General features: G+C 66.1%; 1 protein-coding gene across 1 annotated transcript in view; it reads left to right on the top strand.

Moving 5' to 3' along the window:
• The first annotated feature begins 283 nt into the window (after positions 1 to 283).
• SKI (SKI proto-oncogene) overlaps positions 284 to 16,976 on the top strand; it is a 49,147-nt gene continuing 32,454 nt past the window's right edge. Inside the window, exon 1 of the mRNA XM_070403881.1 lies at positions 284 to 1,309. Coding sequence (XP_070259982.1) covers positions 341 to 1,309 — 969 coding nt within the window. The 5' untranslated portion in view covers positions 284 to 340. The remainder of the gene's footprint in view (positions 1,310 to 16,976) is intronic.

A 16,976-nucleotide genomic window follows, 5' to 3' on the forward strand; every position in this document is an offset into this window, starting at 1 on the left:
TTGGCGTTGGCGGCGCGCGCAGGGGCATGCCCCGCGCCTAGGGCCCGGGGGGCGCGCGGGGGGGCGCGCGGGGGGCCCAGGCGGCGGGCGCGGCGCGGGGCGCGTGGATGTGGCGCCGGGCCCGGGCGGCGGCGGGCTCCAGCGGCGGGACCCCTTCGCCCCGCCCGCCTTCCCCTTCGCGCCCCCGGGCGAGGCCGCGGCCGTGATCGTCCGGGAGCCGGCGGCGGGGGGCGGCCGGGGCCGGGGCCGGGGCCGCCGCCGGGGCGCGCGGGGCGGCGGCGGGGGCCGCGGGGGCCCCGGCGCACGGGATCGGGAGCGGCCCGTGGAGTCGGAGCGCACCATGGAGGCGGCGGCGGGCGGTCGCGGCGGCTTCCAGCCGCACCCGGGGCTGCAGAAGACGCTGGAGCAGTTCCACCTAAGCTCCATGAGCTCGCTGGGCGGCCCGGCCGCCTTCTCGGCGCGCTGGGCGCAGGAGGCCTACAAGAAGGAGGGCGCCAAGGAAGCGGGCGCGGCCGCGGTGCCGGCGCCGGTCCCCGCGGCCGCCGAGCCGCCGCCCGTGCTGCACCTGCCCGCCATCCAGCCGCCGCCGCCCGTGCTGCCGGGGCCCTTCTTCATGCCGTCCGACCGCTCCACCGAGCGCTGCGAGACCGTCCTGGAGGGCGAGACCATCTCGTGCTTCGTGGTGGGCGGCGAGAAGCGCCTGTGCCTGCCGCAGATCCTCAACTCGGTGCTGCGCGACTTCTCGCTGCAGCAGATCAACTCGGTGTGCGACGAGCTGCACATCTACTGCTCGCGCTGCACGGCCGACCAGCTGGAGATCCTCAAAGTCATGGGCATCCTGCCCTTCTCGGCGCCCTCGTGCGGGCTCATCACCAAGACGGACGCGGAGCGCCTGTGCAACGCGCTGCTCTACGGAGGCGCCTACCCGCCGCCCTGCAAGAAGGAGCTGGCCGCCAGCCTGGCGCTGGGCCTGGAGCTGCGCGAGCGCAGCGTGCGCGTGTACCACGAGTGCTTCGGCAAGTGCAAGGGGCTGCTGGTGCCCGAGCTCTACAGCAGCCCGAGCGCCGCCTGCATCCAGTGCCTCGACTGCCGCCTCATGTACCCGCCGCACAAGTTCGTGGTGCACTCGCACAAGGCCCTGGAGAACCGGACCTGCCACTGGGGCTTCGACTCCGCCAACTGGCGGGCCTACATCTTGCTGAGCCAGGACTACACAGGCAAGGAGGAGCAGGCCCGCCTGGGCCGCTGCCTGGACGACGTGAAGGAGAAGTTCGACTACGGCAACAAGTACAAGCGGCGGGTGCCCCTGGTGAGTGTCCCCACGGGCCTCGGGGGAGGGCGCGCGAGGGGCGGGGCTGGGGAGAGGGCGGGGGCCGCCCCCTCGGCCGGGGCCCTGTCTCTGCAGGCTGAGACCTGTGCGCTGCCTCTCCCCCACGGCTCAGGGTTTTGCTTTGTTTGAAGGAGAATCGGGTTCGCTTTTAGGGTCCCCCGGATGGTCCTGTAGCCGGGCAGGCGGGCCCCCTCCTGCCTGACCCCTGGGACTAGCCAGCCTGCCCGGCGTGGAGGGCCCGGCCCGGCGGGTGGAGAAGCCCTCCGGCCCCGGGAGGGCAGGCCTCAGTCCTCAGGACGCCCCTGCCCAGAGCCCTGGGAAGTTAGACCTGGGCTGGGCCCAGGCTGGAGCCTTGGGCCAAGGCCTGCCTTCCTCTGGGTGCCTCAGGAAGCGTCCAGACCAGGTGGGGGCAAAGGGCACTGCCAACCCCAGAGCTCCCAGGCCCGCAGGCCCCAGCTGGCGGGACTTGGCCAGGCAGAGCCTTTCTGTGCCTGGAAGTCCTGCGAGACGCTAGCAGACGGCCCGTGTCCTGGCGCCCTGGCAGGGGGCCGAGACTTGGGGACTCCAGCTCTGTGTCTCCCTGGGCCTTCCAGGGAGTGGACCCAGAGTCCCCGTGTGAGGGTGCGGGCCACGAGCACGGGCGCCAGGCCTCAGCGGCGGGCACCCCAGGCCGAGAGCTCCCGTGGCCTGTGGCTGGCAGTTTGTTTTGGAGGCGCCCATGTCCCTCTCCCTCTGTCTCCAACGCGGAGGGCACCGCGGGCTGGGCGGGGAGGGCCAGGCCGGCGCTGCTGTGTGTCTGTCCGGGGACGTTTGTGGTCTGGCCCCTCCCCGGACCGCTGGACACTGAACGCAATCACCCAGGTCCTCACCGACTTCTCTTGGCATCTGCCCCCTCCCCACGAATCTGCAACTTTCCTTTTCCATTTCCAGGCTTATTAAATCGCACACAGAATGCTGCCCTGGCTCAGCTATTCTTGGAGGCCTAATTAATTCAGCTATTGCATCAAACTTCTTTTTCTGAATCTGTGAATAGAGGCTCCCGCCTGATTTTCTCTGGGCGCCCCTCCAGTGGAGTGTCAGTCTTGGGGAGCGGAGGAGGGGCTGGGGAGGAGGAGGGCCTGTTGCCTCTGCTTAGAGGGGCTGCCGCGTGTGCGTGTGCAGGGGCGTTTCTGCCCTGGCTAGACCAGTGCCCAGGTGGCAGCTGTTGGCAGACTGCGGGTTTGCCGTGGGGCCGGCAGGAGGGCCTGGGGGGTGCCGGTGGGAAGGCTGCCGGCAGGGCCCTGCGTTGGAGACGGAGTTGGCTCTGGGTGGCATGCGGGGCCCTCCCTGGAACTGGGAGCCTCTCCCGTTTGGGGTGGCTGCAACCTGGACAGCCAGCGTGGCCTGAGGGGGCCCGTGTGCAGGGCGGGCGGGTGCTGGCCGCCTGGAGCTGGCGGGCGGGCGAGGCCACGGCAGGTCCCTCACCTGCAGAGTGGACAGCAGAGGGTGTTGTCTGGCAGGGCGTGTCTGCATCTGTGTTTGTGTCCGAATCTGGGTCATGTGTGTGTTTGCGGTCTCCTGCTGTCCTGGGGTTGCCGCTGTCACAGCTGCGGCCGTGCGGGTGTCCTTAGCTCAGGGAGGGCGCGGCTGGGGCTTGCGGCCCAGGGCTGTCTGGGGAGAGGAGCCACAGACAAGTGGTCGGAGCACACTTTCACTCTGGCCCTCTCGACAGATGGCCAGCGCTGCCCCTTCTGCGTCAGTGACCTCCCCAAAGCCGCTCAGAAGCCGCGTGTGCGGATTTAAAAGAATCTCCCAAGTGGTCGGCCTCCAGGCCTAAGTGGCAGCCCAGCCCTGTCCTCACAGTGGTGGCCTGGGCCTGAGGTCTGGCTGTCTGTTCACGTGTCCCCCGTCTCTGCCGGCTGCACCTCCAGGGGCTCCTGCTGCCCCCCACAACCACCCCTCACCCCGCCTCTGGGCTCTTCCTGCCAGCCTGGCCCCCTTGCCCTGCTGCCGTGGCTCTGATGGCACCGTTGGGAGTTTTGGGGTGTGTGGTCCCCTTTAAATCTTCCCAGCACAGCCGTGTGCTTGTGTCTACATGCCAGAGGCACCACGTGAGGAGGAGGGTCTCAGCCTCGGGGTGGGGACCCACAGCTGCCCAGGCTGTTTGCTCTGGAAGGAGCCGCCTGGGAAGACCCCTCCCAGCGCCTGCCCATCCCCGCGGGCCCCGCCCACTCGCCTCTGGACAGCGTGTTCATAGGAGGTGTTTTGATTTCTTCACTTCCTTTGTAGCTTATTTTAATGTTTTTGATGTACCGAGCGAGCGTGAGGACAGAAGGCAACAAAGAAGGGACTGGCACTGCTCTCTGTAGGGGACAGGGCTCCCCTGGGGCTGAGGGTCCTGGCAGGAGGAAGTGCGTCCCGGGTGTTGGCGGCCAAGGTGTCGCCAGGTCTCCTGCCAGACGGACGCTCAGTCGACGCTTCTGTGCCACGGGCGGTGGGAGGGGTTGGTGGCCTTCCTGGTGCTCCCAGGCCCTGTCGCCTGCGGCCCAGCCGTGGGGGCTGGTGGTTCCTGTGGTTGCCTGGGGTGGAACGGAGCGTGGGGCGGGTGCCAGCTCCGGGCCTGGAAGCCCTGTGCAGGCGGCGTCTGGGCGCAGGCTGGCGGCCTTCCTTGGTGACGCCTCTGATGTAACGGGTCCCGGCGAGAGGGCTCCCCGCCTGCTGTCCGTGGGCGTCCGCAGTGGGTAGCTGGTGGGAACCGCAGGGCCCTCCCTGCCGTGGGACCCCGAGCGCGCTGCGTGCCTCTGCCTCGGTTTCCTCGCGTGTAACGGGGCGTTGGGAGTAGTGGCAGCTGGTTTGTCTCGGGCGTTGAGGTTGAGGTGTCAGTGTCCCCGGGGCCGAGACGTGCCGTGTTTGCTGCTGGCAACGTGCGCAGAGCTGGGGGCCTCGCCCGCTCTGCCTTCCCTCTGCCCAGGGCTCGGCCACCCCCCGGGCTTGTCCAGTGGCGCCTGGACTACGTTGGGCTGGTTTTCAGCGGCGCAGGTGCAGGTGCTGCCGGAGAGGAATCCTGGCGCTTGGGTGTGGCGAGCGCTGCCCTCCTGCCGGGGCCCAGGTGCTTCCCTTTCGGGGACTCCAGGGCGGAGCACTGCGTCCCTGGGGCCCCAGCAGGGCTCCTCGGAAGTGCTGTCCCTCTGTCCTTCTGACACCGAGTTCCGGGAGGGATCTTCCCTGCAGGGTGGCCCTGTCGTGTGGCCGACGCGTGTTCGGCCCACGGGCCCACGGGGTGCAGCGGGAGCGCCCACGGCTGGACGGTCTGTTCCAGTGGACGCTTTTCTCCCTGTGCCGGGACTGGCGTCTTCCTGGTCCGAGGCCCTGCTCCCTCAGGCAGAGCCCGGCCGGCGGCAGCCTTGAGCAGCCTGGCATCTCAGGATCCCTGTTGGGGGTGACTGCGGCTCTGAGGTGCGGAGGCAGGGGGTGCAGGGATCCTGGGGACCTCTGAGCTGGAATTCCACAGGAAGGGCGTCCCATCAGGTGGAGCCGCTCTGGCCAGCGCGCTCCCTCCAGGAACCTGCCTCCTCCCAGGGCCACCGGGACTGGCAGAGGTTGCGAGGGTCCCGTTTCTGTGTCCCCTGGTTTGCTCTGTTTTTGTGGGTTCCATGGTGAATTCCTGCTTCCAGACGGTTGGCTGAGAAGGTGGGGTGCCATCCCCGGTGATGCTCTGATGGGAGGCTCCTGGCCCCCCCGCCCCCCAGCAGGATGGGTCTGTGAGTCAGTCTGGACATTAGGGCAAAGGTTGCGGGGTGTCTCCTCAAACGGGGAACAGCGCTGGTCTGCCCTGCGCCCTGTCATTGGCCGTGGAGCAGGGGGAGGCGGGGCTGCCTGGTGTCCGTCTGTCTGTGCGAGCAGCCCGTCCGTGGTTCTCCAGGAGCGGCCGTCTCCCGGGTCCAGCGCCTTCTCGGGAGCTGGGCTGGGCCCCTGGCCCTCTGGGGTTTGTTTCCCTGGTGTGGGCATCCCGCTTGGGGCAGCCGGTCATTGAGCGGCCCTCACCTCTGTCCCTGCTGCCCTCGGCCCCCGGAGCATGGGCCGTTGGGAGGAGGGTCGCTGCCTCGCCGCCCGTGGGCTCCGCGTCCTCCCTGCAGCGGCTGTGCCTCGGTGCTGGCTGTCGGGAGAGGCAGATAGGACCGGAGGGAGGACGCGTGACCCCAGCCCCAGGCGCTTCCGGCCTGCTCCCGGGCGTCCGTGGGAGTGTCCGTGTCTGTGGCCGGTGGCCGGCGGCCGGCTCTGCGGCCCGGAGACTGTTACACAAGCAGCAATAATGCGGCTCTTCCAAAGGATTGCGCAAGAGGGAGGTTTCTCCCCTGGAAGAATTATGCAAGTTCCAACTGAAATGTTTTTTAAAAGTTTCTTTGTTTTGACTCAAAATACAGAGGCTGGATTATTTCCTTAAGATCAGCGCGAGCTGGGGGAGGAGACCGCGTCCTCCTTCCTGAGGGCCCGTCCCCTCCTGGCCGTCACCAGGGCCGGCCGGCCGGGCGGCGGGCGGCACGTTGGGATGGCGGCCGGGCAGTGAGATGGTGGATGGGCACGCCTTGTGCTTGTGAACCGGCTCAGCCGCGGGGGGCGGGCCCGACTCGCAGAAGGAACAGGAAGTCATTGCTCGGAGCGTGTGGGGTGTGTGGCCGGCGGCTGTTCGTGGGAACGGGGTGGCCCTGGCCCCCCCAGCCTCCCGCCTGAACGCGGGGGGCGGGGCCCCAGGAAGACCACGTGGGGCTCGTGCAGGTGACGGTCTGCTCAGGAAGCACCTGGCGGCCGGGGAGTGAGGAGCGGTGGCCGCTCTGAGGAAGGGGGACGGGGCTCCCCAGGAAGAGGGGGCTCCCCAGGAGCCCTGCCTCCGAGCGGCCAGCCCCGTGGCGTGGGCTGCGCCAGGCTGGCTGTCTCAGGCGGCATTGCTGGGGCACCGGCGCGGAGGGGCCAGGTGAGGTTCTGGGAGTCTCCACCACTTGTGTCTACTTATTGGCTGAAGGAAGGACCCAGCCCTGGCCGGTGTGGCTCAGTGGATAGAGCGTCAGTGTGAGGACTGAAGGGTCCTGGGTTTGATTCCGGTCAAAGGCACGTACCTCCCTTGCAGGCTCTGGCTTGAGGCAGCCAATTGGTCTCTCTCACATCGATGTTTCTGCCTCTCCCTCTCCCTTCCACTCTCTCTAAAAATCAACGGAAAAATACCCTCAGGCGAGGATTAACAACAACAACAGAAATAAAATGAAGGACCCAGTCTGCACGAATTTTAAAGGAAATGGTGGGAACCCGAGTGGATGGGGCACCTGCTGGGCGGAGGGAGTCCCCTTGCTGGGCATCCAGGGCCCACGAGTGGGCTTTGGGGAGAAGGGGGTCACCTTGGCCTGAGCCCGGAGACCTGGGCTCTCTTGGCTGTGGCCTTTGCATCTTCCCTACTGACCTGTGTGACTTACAGAGACTCACAGGAGCCGTCACGTCTCGAGTTGGGAGCATCGATAAGAATTCAGGAAGTCTCGGCGACTCTGGGCGCCCAGCCCGCCGCGGCCTCCTCTCCGATGGTGCGCTTGTGGTTGTGCTGTGGGCTTCCCCGGGCGTGGGGGCGGGGCTTGGTCACAGCTGGGCCCCTAGTTCCGGGGCTGGATAAACACCGTCGAGGGGCTCACGGAGGCATGAAGTCGTTGGGGTCTGTTAGCAGCTCCGCTGTCGACGGCTGGAGAGGGGAGGGGCGGGGAGCCTTTCTCGGGGTGCGGAGGGGGCGTGCAGGTGCCTCTCCTGCCCTGTTGGAGTTTGGAAGAAGATGGCTCGCTCAGGTCTGTCTGTGTGGGGCCCTTGGAGGAGCCTGGGGCCCGACACGTGCCTGCTGCCTGCTGAATGACGGCGTCCCCGCTGTGGCCCTGCCTGGCCCAGCCTGCGAGGTGCCCGCTCTGGCTGGGCTTCCCCTGGGACATGGGCTGGTTCCTTTGAAAGAAACATTTCTTGTTGAAAATAGGCTTCCTGCTTGTGGCAGAGAAACGGGGCGGCGGGCAGGGCAGTGGCGGAGGGAGGTCGCTCAGGGCGCAGGCAGGGGAGGCGGCGCAATGGGCACCTGGTCGGGCTCATTCTGCCCCGAGGGTGGGCGAGGCGCAGCTGGTCTGAGCCCCGTGTGAGGTGGTGAGTGGGGGTGAGTCACCGATGGCAGCTGAGCTGTGCACCCCCAGCCCCAGGGTGGAGACCCCCATGTGTGGGTGGCACCAAGGAACCGGGCTGACTGTGCCCGAAGCAGTCACGTGGGGGTGGCGTGGGGGGCGCATGGTGGGGACACCCCCCGGGTGCCGGCTTGTCTGCGTGCCCGTCGCTCTTCCTCTGCCCGGGAGGAGCTGTCGGCTGCTGGGTGTGACGTGGTGTCTGGGGAGTGGTCTGGAGCGACGGTCTCTAATCCCCCACTTTTCCCAGCGGCGCAGGGGCTCCCCCAGGCTCTCCCGGCCATGCACCCACGCACTCTGAGAGCCGCTCGCTGGGCGGGGGGGCGCCTGTCCAGAGGCTGAGGGCCGGTATCGCCTCATGTGCAATGACCCTGGGTCAGGAAACAGCCCCAGTCCTGTAGCAGCCCACGCGCCCTGTGGGTGGGTGCACCCCGCCCCCCCCGACACTGACAGGCACCAGGGACCCCCCCTCCCACGCACCCACAGTGCCTGGATGGCCTGCGAGAACCTCTGGTGGGGGCTGGCGCCACCATTTCCCCGGGCAGCGTGCCAGCTTCTGCACAGCCCGTCTGCCCTCACCTCGGTGCTCCGTCCACCATCCCAGCCCGTGCCACTGTTTTGCAGCTCAGGCCTGCAGGTGACGGGGGGCTGATGCCAGGCCGTCTCCTCCTGGTGCTGCCTGCCCGGCCGCCTGGTTTTGTGTGAACTCGCTGCTACACTTGCCCGTCGGAGCTAGACCTGTGCAGGCCCGAGGGTCCCGCTGCGGGGAAAACGCCAATTCTGTGGACAGTGGGTGGCAGAGCCGTGGATGCTGCGCTGAGGAGCAGGTGGAAGCCCGGCCGGGAACGTTGGCATGGTCAGGCCGGGTCCGAGCAGCCCTGGTCTCGTGGGCCCAAGGACTGGCAGGGCCCTTCCTGAGGAGTGAGCCCACGCGTGTCGGGCTCTGCCGGGCTGTGTGCCGCCTGGGCTAGCGCTTGTTTGTGGAAGGTCAGCGTGGTCATCTGCACTCTGACCCGTTGCCACGGAGGGTGAGTGGGTCTCTCCCGTGGCAGGGCTGGCGCTGGGCAAGCACGCAGAGCAGCCCTGGCAGGCGGGGGACCCGCGCCCGGAGGAGGAAAGGGCCTGTCCCAGGTGGGGAGGTGGAGGCAGGCGTGCTGGGCAGCAGGAGGTGCCGTCAGCACACTGCACCACAGTGGGGTCTCCGAGCGGCCATGCCCACCGGGTGGGGGACCCCCTGCCTGGGGTCAAGCCCCTGACGCCCCAGACTCACCTGCCCTCCCTGCTGCTGCCCACTCCCTGAGGTTACAACTGATTTGCCCAAACCATTAAAAAAATTATGCTCCCCAAGTCGAATGATATGCAAATGTAGTCAATTAAGCGAGGGGATTTTAATTAGCAGTTTAAGTTCATGTGTGAAGTGCCTTGCCTTAATTACTTGACAGTTTTGTTGTAAATTTGCTAAGTTTTTTTTGCAGAACTATCAAAACTGTGATTTTTTTAACATCCTCGTGCGCAACGAGTGTCGCCCAGCCCGCCTGACCCTCGTCGGTTTTGTCTCAATTTACAAAGGTCTTTAAACTGTGAAGACGAGGTGAGCTGTGGGCTGCCTCCACCGGCTCAGCGAGGGGGCGGCTGTTTACCGGAGGCGGCGGGCGTGGCTGGGCCCGGGAGGGGCAGGGAGAGCCCTCCCCAGAGGGGCCCGCGGCCCAGGCAGTGGCCCGCCCCGGAGCTCCCGAGGGTCGTGACCGGTGGGACCATCGAGGAGCAGTGGCCCCCAAGCCCAGCGCCGGGGGCTGCGCAGTGAGGGGCCCTCGACCTGTGGGCCTGGCTCCTGGGCCCTGAGTGCACGCGTGTCCCTGCTGCCGGCCCGGGACCTGCGAGTCTTGATGCTCCATCTGGGCCATGTTAGCGGGAGCCTCCCGCAACCAGAGCGCGTGTGCGGGGCGTGTGTGGGACGTGGGCTGGGTGTGGGCTTGGCGTGGGCGCAGGAGGCGGGCGGCGCGCTCTGCTCCTTCCTGGAGCCGTGGGGGGAGCATCGGCTATGATTTCCTGCGGCCGCTGCCCGCCGTCTCGTGTTAGGGGTCCCTCTGGTTGTCCGTGCCGACCTCATTGCCCATCGGAGCTGGGTGCCACTCGTGCTGTTTGTGGTTTCCTCCAAGGCGATTGCGTCCGCGCCGTGATTCCTGGGCGGGCGGGGCTCTCCATGACGAGGCCTCTCGCTTCCCTGTGAGCCCTGGAGGCTGAGGATGACCGGGACCGACCGCGGGCAGCCCACCCCGGGCCTGCTGTCCCCGTGGTCCCAGCTTCTGGGGTCCTGCTGGCTGTGGAAGCAGGTGGGAGGGAGGCAGGGGACCCTGGAGGGCTGGGGAAGGGGTGGCGGGCGGTGGTGGTGGGCCCACGGGCCTGGGCCTCTGCCGGCTGCTCAGCCTCCAAGGAAATCATGGTGCAGGGAGCTGTGGGCCCGTGGGCAGGGCCTCGCCCATCCCTGATCCTGGGGTCACTCCGCAGCTCACGGCCTGCGTCCCCTGCGAGGGGCCCTGCAGTGGCCCCGTGCTGTGCCCGTGGACACACCGTGTCGGGGTCACTCCTCGCTGCGCCGGGCAGAGCCTGGTCCGTGACCCGCGCCCAGCTCCGCGGTGACCGCGTCTGACTTCCCTCTTGTGTGAGGAGGCGGGTGTTGTGTAAAGCCAGTCCCAGACGTCACCTGTCTCACGTGGGAACGTCCGTTACCCACAGTGCCCTCGGCGCCCAGCAGAGCGCCCCGGCCGGGTGTGGATCCGGATCTCAGAAACGCGCGTAGCGGCTGCTGTGCGGTCGGGCCTGCGTGTGCACGTCGGCGGGCACGGCTCTGCGCACGTGTCCCGCAGCATTTCCACCTCCTGGGCATCGAGGCTCCGGGCCTCAGTGGACATCGAGGGCGCTGGCTTTTCTTGTTCCTGTAAGGGATGCCTACAGACGTCCCAGCCGGCAGCACAGGACAGTGCAGACGGTCAGCGCGGACGGTCAGTGTGGGTGGACAGTGTGGGCGGACAGTGCGGACAGTGTGGATGGACAGTGAGGATGGTCAGTGTGGGCGGACAGTGTGGATGGACAGTGAGGATGGTCAGTGTGGACGTTGTGGACGGACAGTGCGGATGGTCAGTGTGTATGGACAGTGCGGACAGTGGATGGACAGCACAGACGGTGTGGACGGACAGTGCGGACGGTCAGTGTGGATGGACAGTGCGGACGGACAGCGTGGATGGTCAGTGTGAACAGACAGCGTGGACTGCGTGGACGGACAGCATGGATGGTCAGTGTGGACGGACAGCGTGGACTGCATGGGCGGACAGCGTGGATGGTCAGGCACTGTGCCCTGTTCCTCTGGTCGCTCCCTCAGGGGACCCCTCCTCGTTGTCCCCGCGTGTCTGGGCTGCGCCCCAGGGTGGACGCCCAGGCCTGGTCGCAGTGCGTCTGCCCGGCTCTCCCGGGGGCTCCGGCTCCGGTGCGCTGGCCTCACGCAGTAGCCTGTCCCCTTCTCCGTGGGTGCGCGTGTGAGCACCTGTGTGGAGCAGGGGAGGAAGGTGGCGGCCCCCGGGCTGGTTCTGAAGTGGGGGCCCCGGCTGGTGTCCCCCTGCAGGGAGGGCGGAGCCTGAGACCCCCGCGTGGCTCAGGTTGGCGACAGGGTGTCTCCCCGCGCAGGGACGCCAGGGGTTGGGGCGTTTCTCGTGGGAGACGGTGGGCAGCGACCTCCCTACTCCTCACAGACGCCGTGTGCGTGTTCCTCTTGCATCCTGCGTTGCGGGCGACGGCGGGGTCGTTGTGCGGGTCTTTTCCTGTCACTTCGGTGGTGACCTGGTTAAGGACCGGGGGTTTCAGGGCGCGGCCCTGGGACCAGCGTGCGTTGCTCTGTGCGCGCACACTGCCCGTCACTGTCTTCGTGGACTCGGCCCCCAGAGGCACGGGGCCTCTGTAGGGTTTTGATTTTACCAATTTGTTCTCTAAACGCGGGTCCGTCCCCAGGCCGAGGGGCTGCTGGGAAGCCGCCACTCTCCTCCCCGACAGCCTGAGCGCCTGCCACCCAGGAAGCACCCCTGCTTGTCCTGCGCCGAAGCCGCCGCCGTCTCCAGAGCTTCCCGTCGTCCCACAGTGACCTCTGACCTGTCACACACTCTCCCGCCCCTGCCCTGCACCCTGACTCCAGGGCCCTCCCGGGGGCGGGATCACGCAGCCTCTGTCCTGAGCCCGGCTCACGTCACGGAGCACGCGTGCCGAGGCCCAGCCACGCTGTCATGCAGAGCTCCTCCCGGCATCCCAGAGTGTGTGTGTGTGTGTGTGTGTGTGTGTGTCCGTGTGTCCGTCCGTCCGTCCGTGTGTCTGTTCGCCCATCGGGGGACACTGGGCTGTTGGCACGTTCGGCCTTGTGAGCAGCGCTGCTGTGAGCGTTGGGTGCCCGGGAGGGGAGTGGCGGGCTCGGGGTGAGTCTGTTTAATTTCTGAGGAGCCGCCGCGCCGGTCTCCGTCCGCCTGCACCAGCGTCCGTCCCACCGGTGGGGCACAGCTCTGATCTCTCCGTGTTCGCCAGCACCTGCTGTTTTGTGTGTTTGATGGTAGCCATCCTTGTGGCTGGGAGCTGGTGTCTCACTGTTGTTGTTTTAATTTTTATTTATTGAGAGAGAGAGAGAGAGAGAGAAATGGGTTTGTTCCGCTTATTGATGCATCCATTGGTTGCTTCTTGTATGTGCCCTGACCCGGGGTCGAACCCACAACCTTGGCCCATTGGGACAACACTCGAGGCAACTGCGCACCCCCCCCCCCCACCTCCCGCCTCCCCCTCCCCCCCGCCCAGGCCAGGGCCTCCCTGTGGCTTGAGTTGCGCCTGCCTGGTGGTCAGTGATGTTGAGCATCCTGCCACGTGCTCACTGACCGTGTGTACGCGTTTGGAGAAATGCCTGTTTGAGCCCTTTGCCCTTCTTTGCGTTGAGCTGTATGAGCTCCCTGTGCATTGTGGGTATTAGTCCCGCCGCATGTGACTGGCTGATGTTTCGTGTGCCCCGCGTGTCGTGGCTTAGCTGAACCCAGCTGTGGGGCGTTGGAGGCAGGAGCAGCTCTGAGCTGGGGACCCCGCCTTCTTAGAATGAAGCCCCGTTAGAGGTGCAGTGACCTGCTGCCCAGGGGCTGGCGCCCGGGGGGCGTCCTGGTGGGAGCCGGGCAGCAGACCGGCCTGAGTGCGGACGTCCTCCGTCATGGAGCCCTACTGTGTGCCCAGCCTCTGGCTGCCAGAGAGGACTGGCGGGGACCACGGGTTCGTGGGCTGATGACGCCTTTGATCCCGGGAGGCCTGTGTGAGAGCCCAGCGTGCGCGTGCGCGTGTCTGCGTGTGCCTTGGCCCGGGGATGGGGCCGGGCAGCAGGAGGGCGGAGGCTCCCAAGGAGGTCCCATGAGCCGTCACGCACCTTTCTTTCCCTCTGTCTCTGTCCTGCCCGCTTCTGGAGGAAGTTATTTTTTTTTTCCAAAAAATTTGTCTATTTTAAAGAAATATATCTTCATTGATTTCAGAGAGGAAAAGAGAGAGAAAAAGAGAGAGAAGCATCAATGACGAGAGAATCATTGACTGGCTGCCTCCTGCACGCCTCACACTGTGGTTCGAGCCCTCAACCTGGGCCTGTGCCCTGACCGGGAATCGAATCCTGACCTCCTGGTTCCTAGGTCAATGCTCAGCCCTGAGCCCTGCGGCCGGGGGAGAAGTTCTTTAAAAAGAGCGAGAGAGGATGGGCTCCCCTTTCTTTTTTTTTTTTAAATATATTTTATTGATATTTTACAGAGAGGAAAGGAGAGAGATAGAGAGTTAGAAACATCGATGAGAGAGAAACATCGATCAGCTGCCTCCTGCACATCTCCCACTGGGGATGTGCCCGCAACCCAGGTACATGCCCCTGACCGGAATCGAACCTGGGACCCTTCAGTCCGCAGGCCGACGCTCTATCCACTGAGCCAAACCGGTTTCGGCTCCCCTTTCTTTATGATCTCGCCCCGAACGTGTCAGACCCGGAGCAGGAGACGCCAGCGCTGCCCGGGACAGCCTGACCTGCCTGTTCCCGGGGAGGAGAGGCCAGGGCTGCTCCTGGCAGCCGGCGGGCAGGGGGGCGTGCGTGGCGGGCTCGCAGCCCACGTCCAGCGTGGCTCTGGGAAGGACGGGAGCTTGGGGAGCTTTTCTTGCTCTCCGGCCTCTGGACACCGCAGCGCACGGCCCTCGCAGGGGCGGCGGGTCCAGGCCTGCCCTCGGCATGGTTTGCACTCGATGGACCGTGGTGACCGGTGGCCTGGTGGAGGCTGGGCCTTCCAGGAGGGCTGCGGGCGGGGAGGCGTGCCCGGGCGAGTGGCCTGGCCGTGAAGCTCAGGAGGAAGCCAGCCCCTTCCCCTGAGCCCCGCAGGGCAGCTGCCTCTCGGCCCTGGGGCCTCGACAGTCGCTGGGGCCAGGACGGGCGGTGCCCACACTGCCCGCGGCCCCCTCCCCGGGCGGCTCTGGTGGAGCTGATGACTCAGCCATGGCAGCCATTTCCGTTCCTTGGTTTCCAAACGCCCCATCTTGGCCTCCTGAGTCTGAGCAAGCCTGGACCTCAGCTGCAGGCGGCCTCCTGGCCTGGCGGCCCCTGGCTCTCTGTCCAGCTTAGTCTTGGCTGTTGAATGTTAATGAGGGGTGGGGGTGTAAGGGCGGCACCCCCTCCCCAGTGGCTCCTGGAAGGAGGGGCCTCGATTTTTGTTTTGCAAAACTGGTGGGGCCCCACCTGCTGGGTTGGGGGGAGGCAACTGTTGGAGGCCAAGGGGAGGCCCTGGGAGGAGAGGCAGTGCCCTCAGGCGCCCCCGTCTCCTGCCACCTCGAAGCAGAAACCACTTTCTCCAGCTCTGACTCTGACCTCTGGTTCCTTCTCTGTCTCCTCTGCAAGTAGTAGATGGTGTGATTTTCGGTATCTCGAGCCAAGGAGAAGTTTCTAGAAGTTCGAGGGGCAGCACTCTCCAGTGGTTAGGGCGTGGACTCCCAGGGCCCCGGCCCGGCTCCGCCACTTCCTCTCTTGGGCACTGGGTTATGTCACGTCCCCGCCTTGGTCTCCCCATCTGTAAAAGGGGGTTGGGTGCCCGCCCTGCACGTGGAGGTGAGGACGTGAGGCGGGTGAGGATGCAGCAGCGTCGAGGCTTCCGGCTGCGCAGTCCTCTCTCTCCGCAAAGCCCGGTCCTCTGACAGGAGCCCGCCCGGGCCATGTGGGCATGCGGGGCTGGCACGGTGCCCCCCACAGCCCGCCAGGCCAGCGACGGGCGCCAGCAGGTGCTGTGAGTGGAACACAGAGGATGCGCCAGCGGCGGGAGCGTTCGTAGACTGAGGCCCGTGCTGCCCACTGCCGGTGGGGAGCACCCCAGGGTCTTGGCCAGCTCCCCGCACGGCGTCCGCAGTGGGGTGTTTGAGGGTTCATCTGACCGGCGCCTCCGCTTGTGGTCCGGTTGTGGGGGCGCCACACCGCCCCGCCTCGCCCACGGGGTGCAGCAGCTGTGGCAGTAAGTTGGTGCCCGTGGTGGGCGAGGGAAGCTGGCGTCGGTTTCGGAGCGAGGCTGTCAGCTTTCAGCCATTCTTCAAGCAGAGATTTCAGTAAATGAGTCAACAGCAGTGGGCTCCTCACCGCAGCCTGACCTGATGGGGTGAGACTGACTCCAGGGCAATTCTTATCAGGGGAAAAGTGAGGTTTTTCAGAAAATGGGAAGAAGGCAGCGCTTAGAAACCAGCGTAGAGGCGCCGTTTCCTGTCCCGCCGGCGGTGGGCGCGAGCTGGCGGTTGGGGCAGGAAGGGCCAGGGCACAGGGCTCGGACCCGACCTCTCCCACCGGCCCGGGCCCTGGTCCTCCCGCCCCTGTCGGTCCAGGCCCTCGGGCCGTGGCCTCCTGGGTCGTCGCCCCAGAGTTGTGACTCTGGGCTCTGGTGGGTCCCAGGGTGGTCACAGCCTGGGAATGTGGCCTTTTAGGCAGGTGACCTGCTGTTCCAGTCCAGGGCCCCCGGCGGCCTGCTTACAGAGGGACGCCACGTGGCTCAGAATGGAGGGAGCGCATGTTCCCACAACTAATCGGAGGCGCAGACGTGGCCCCTGCTGGGCCGGCCCTGAGCACCTGACGCACGTTCTCGCCACGCGGACCTGTGTGTTCCCAGGTGCCCTTGGTGTGGGGGGACTGCCATCCCTGCCGTAGAGCAGACGCCGGTGTCATAAACCTGCCACCTCTCCTCCTCGCTCAGCGTTTCCGTTTTGTTTTTTAATATATTTTTATTGACTTCAGAGAGGAAGGGAGAGGCAGAGAGAGATAGAAACATTAATGGTGAGCCCTGGCTGGTTTGGCCCAGTGGCTAGAGCGTTGGCCTGCAGACTGAAGGGTCCCGGGTTCAATTCCAGTCAAGAGCACATGCCTGGGTTGCAGGCTCCATTCCTGGGGAGGGAGGAGGGAGGGGCGCGTGCAGGAGGGAGCCTATCAGTGATTCTCTCTCATCATTGATGTTTCTATTTCTCTCTCCCTCTCGCTTCCTCTCTGAAATCAACAGAAATATATTAAAAGAAAGAAAAGAAACATCAATGATGAGAGAATCATTGATTGGCTGCCTCCTACACGTCCCACACTGGGGATCGAGCCTGAAACCTGGGCATGTGCCCTGACTGGGAATCGAGCCACGACCTCCTGGTTCATAGGTCGATGCTCGGCTGCCGAGCCGCCCCGGCCGGGCTGGGCTCAGCGTTTTATTCTGAGCCGTCTTCCCCCCTCTGGTGAAGCTGCGAGGCCGCCGTCCACCTGGCTCTCCCCTGCAGGTGCCTGGGCACACGGCGAGAGCATGTCCGTCACTGCTCCTGTGGCCACAGCAGGGGGACGCCTGGGGCCCCTGCAGCCCAGGCCCACTTGCCCGGTGTCCCACCCGGACCCAGCGGGACGCGCCTCTTGGTGGGATCGCCTGTTGCAGCGCCCCTTCTCCCGGGCCCCTCACCGCCTTGTGGCGCTGGTGCGTTCGGAGTGCGAAGTGCGGGGCTGTCCTGTGGATGGTGCCTCCAGTCGGGGTGCCTGGTGCGTCCCCTGGGGGGACGCAGGGGTGCATGTGGTGGGGCTCGCTCCGGGGCAGGAGGCTCAGAGCCGCGCCTCCCCTCCCGGCCGGTGACCCTGGTCTGGCTCCTGGGCAGGTCTGCCTCTCCCTCCCTGGTTAATAAGTAACCCGCGGGGGGACTTTGGACCCTGTCGGCATCCTGTCCCCCGTGAACTTTCTCCCAGGGGTTCAGTGTCCCTCGAGATCCTGCCTGACCCAGTTAGAGGCCTCCGTGCTCGTGCTCCGTCGGCCTGTGGTCACGTGGCTCTGCCCCGGTCGCCACAGGCCGCCGTCTGTTCTGGCCGTCATTTTGACGCGAAATTGCACCTCTTTGGGCCACTTGCTGGGACTCGGTCTCTCCCGATGTCTTTTCCCCGAGAATCACCCCCC

This window comes from Myotis yumanensis, unplaced genomic scaffold, assembly GCF_028538775.1.
Source record: "Myotis yumanensis isolate MYYU_CA2020_CCGP unplaced genomic scaffold, mMyoYum1.0.hap1 SCAF_2, whole genome shotgun sequence".
Lineage (NCBI taxonomy): Eukaryota > Metazoa > Chordata > Mammalia > Chiroptera > Vespertilionidae > Myotis > Myotis yumanensis.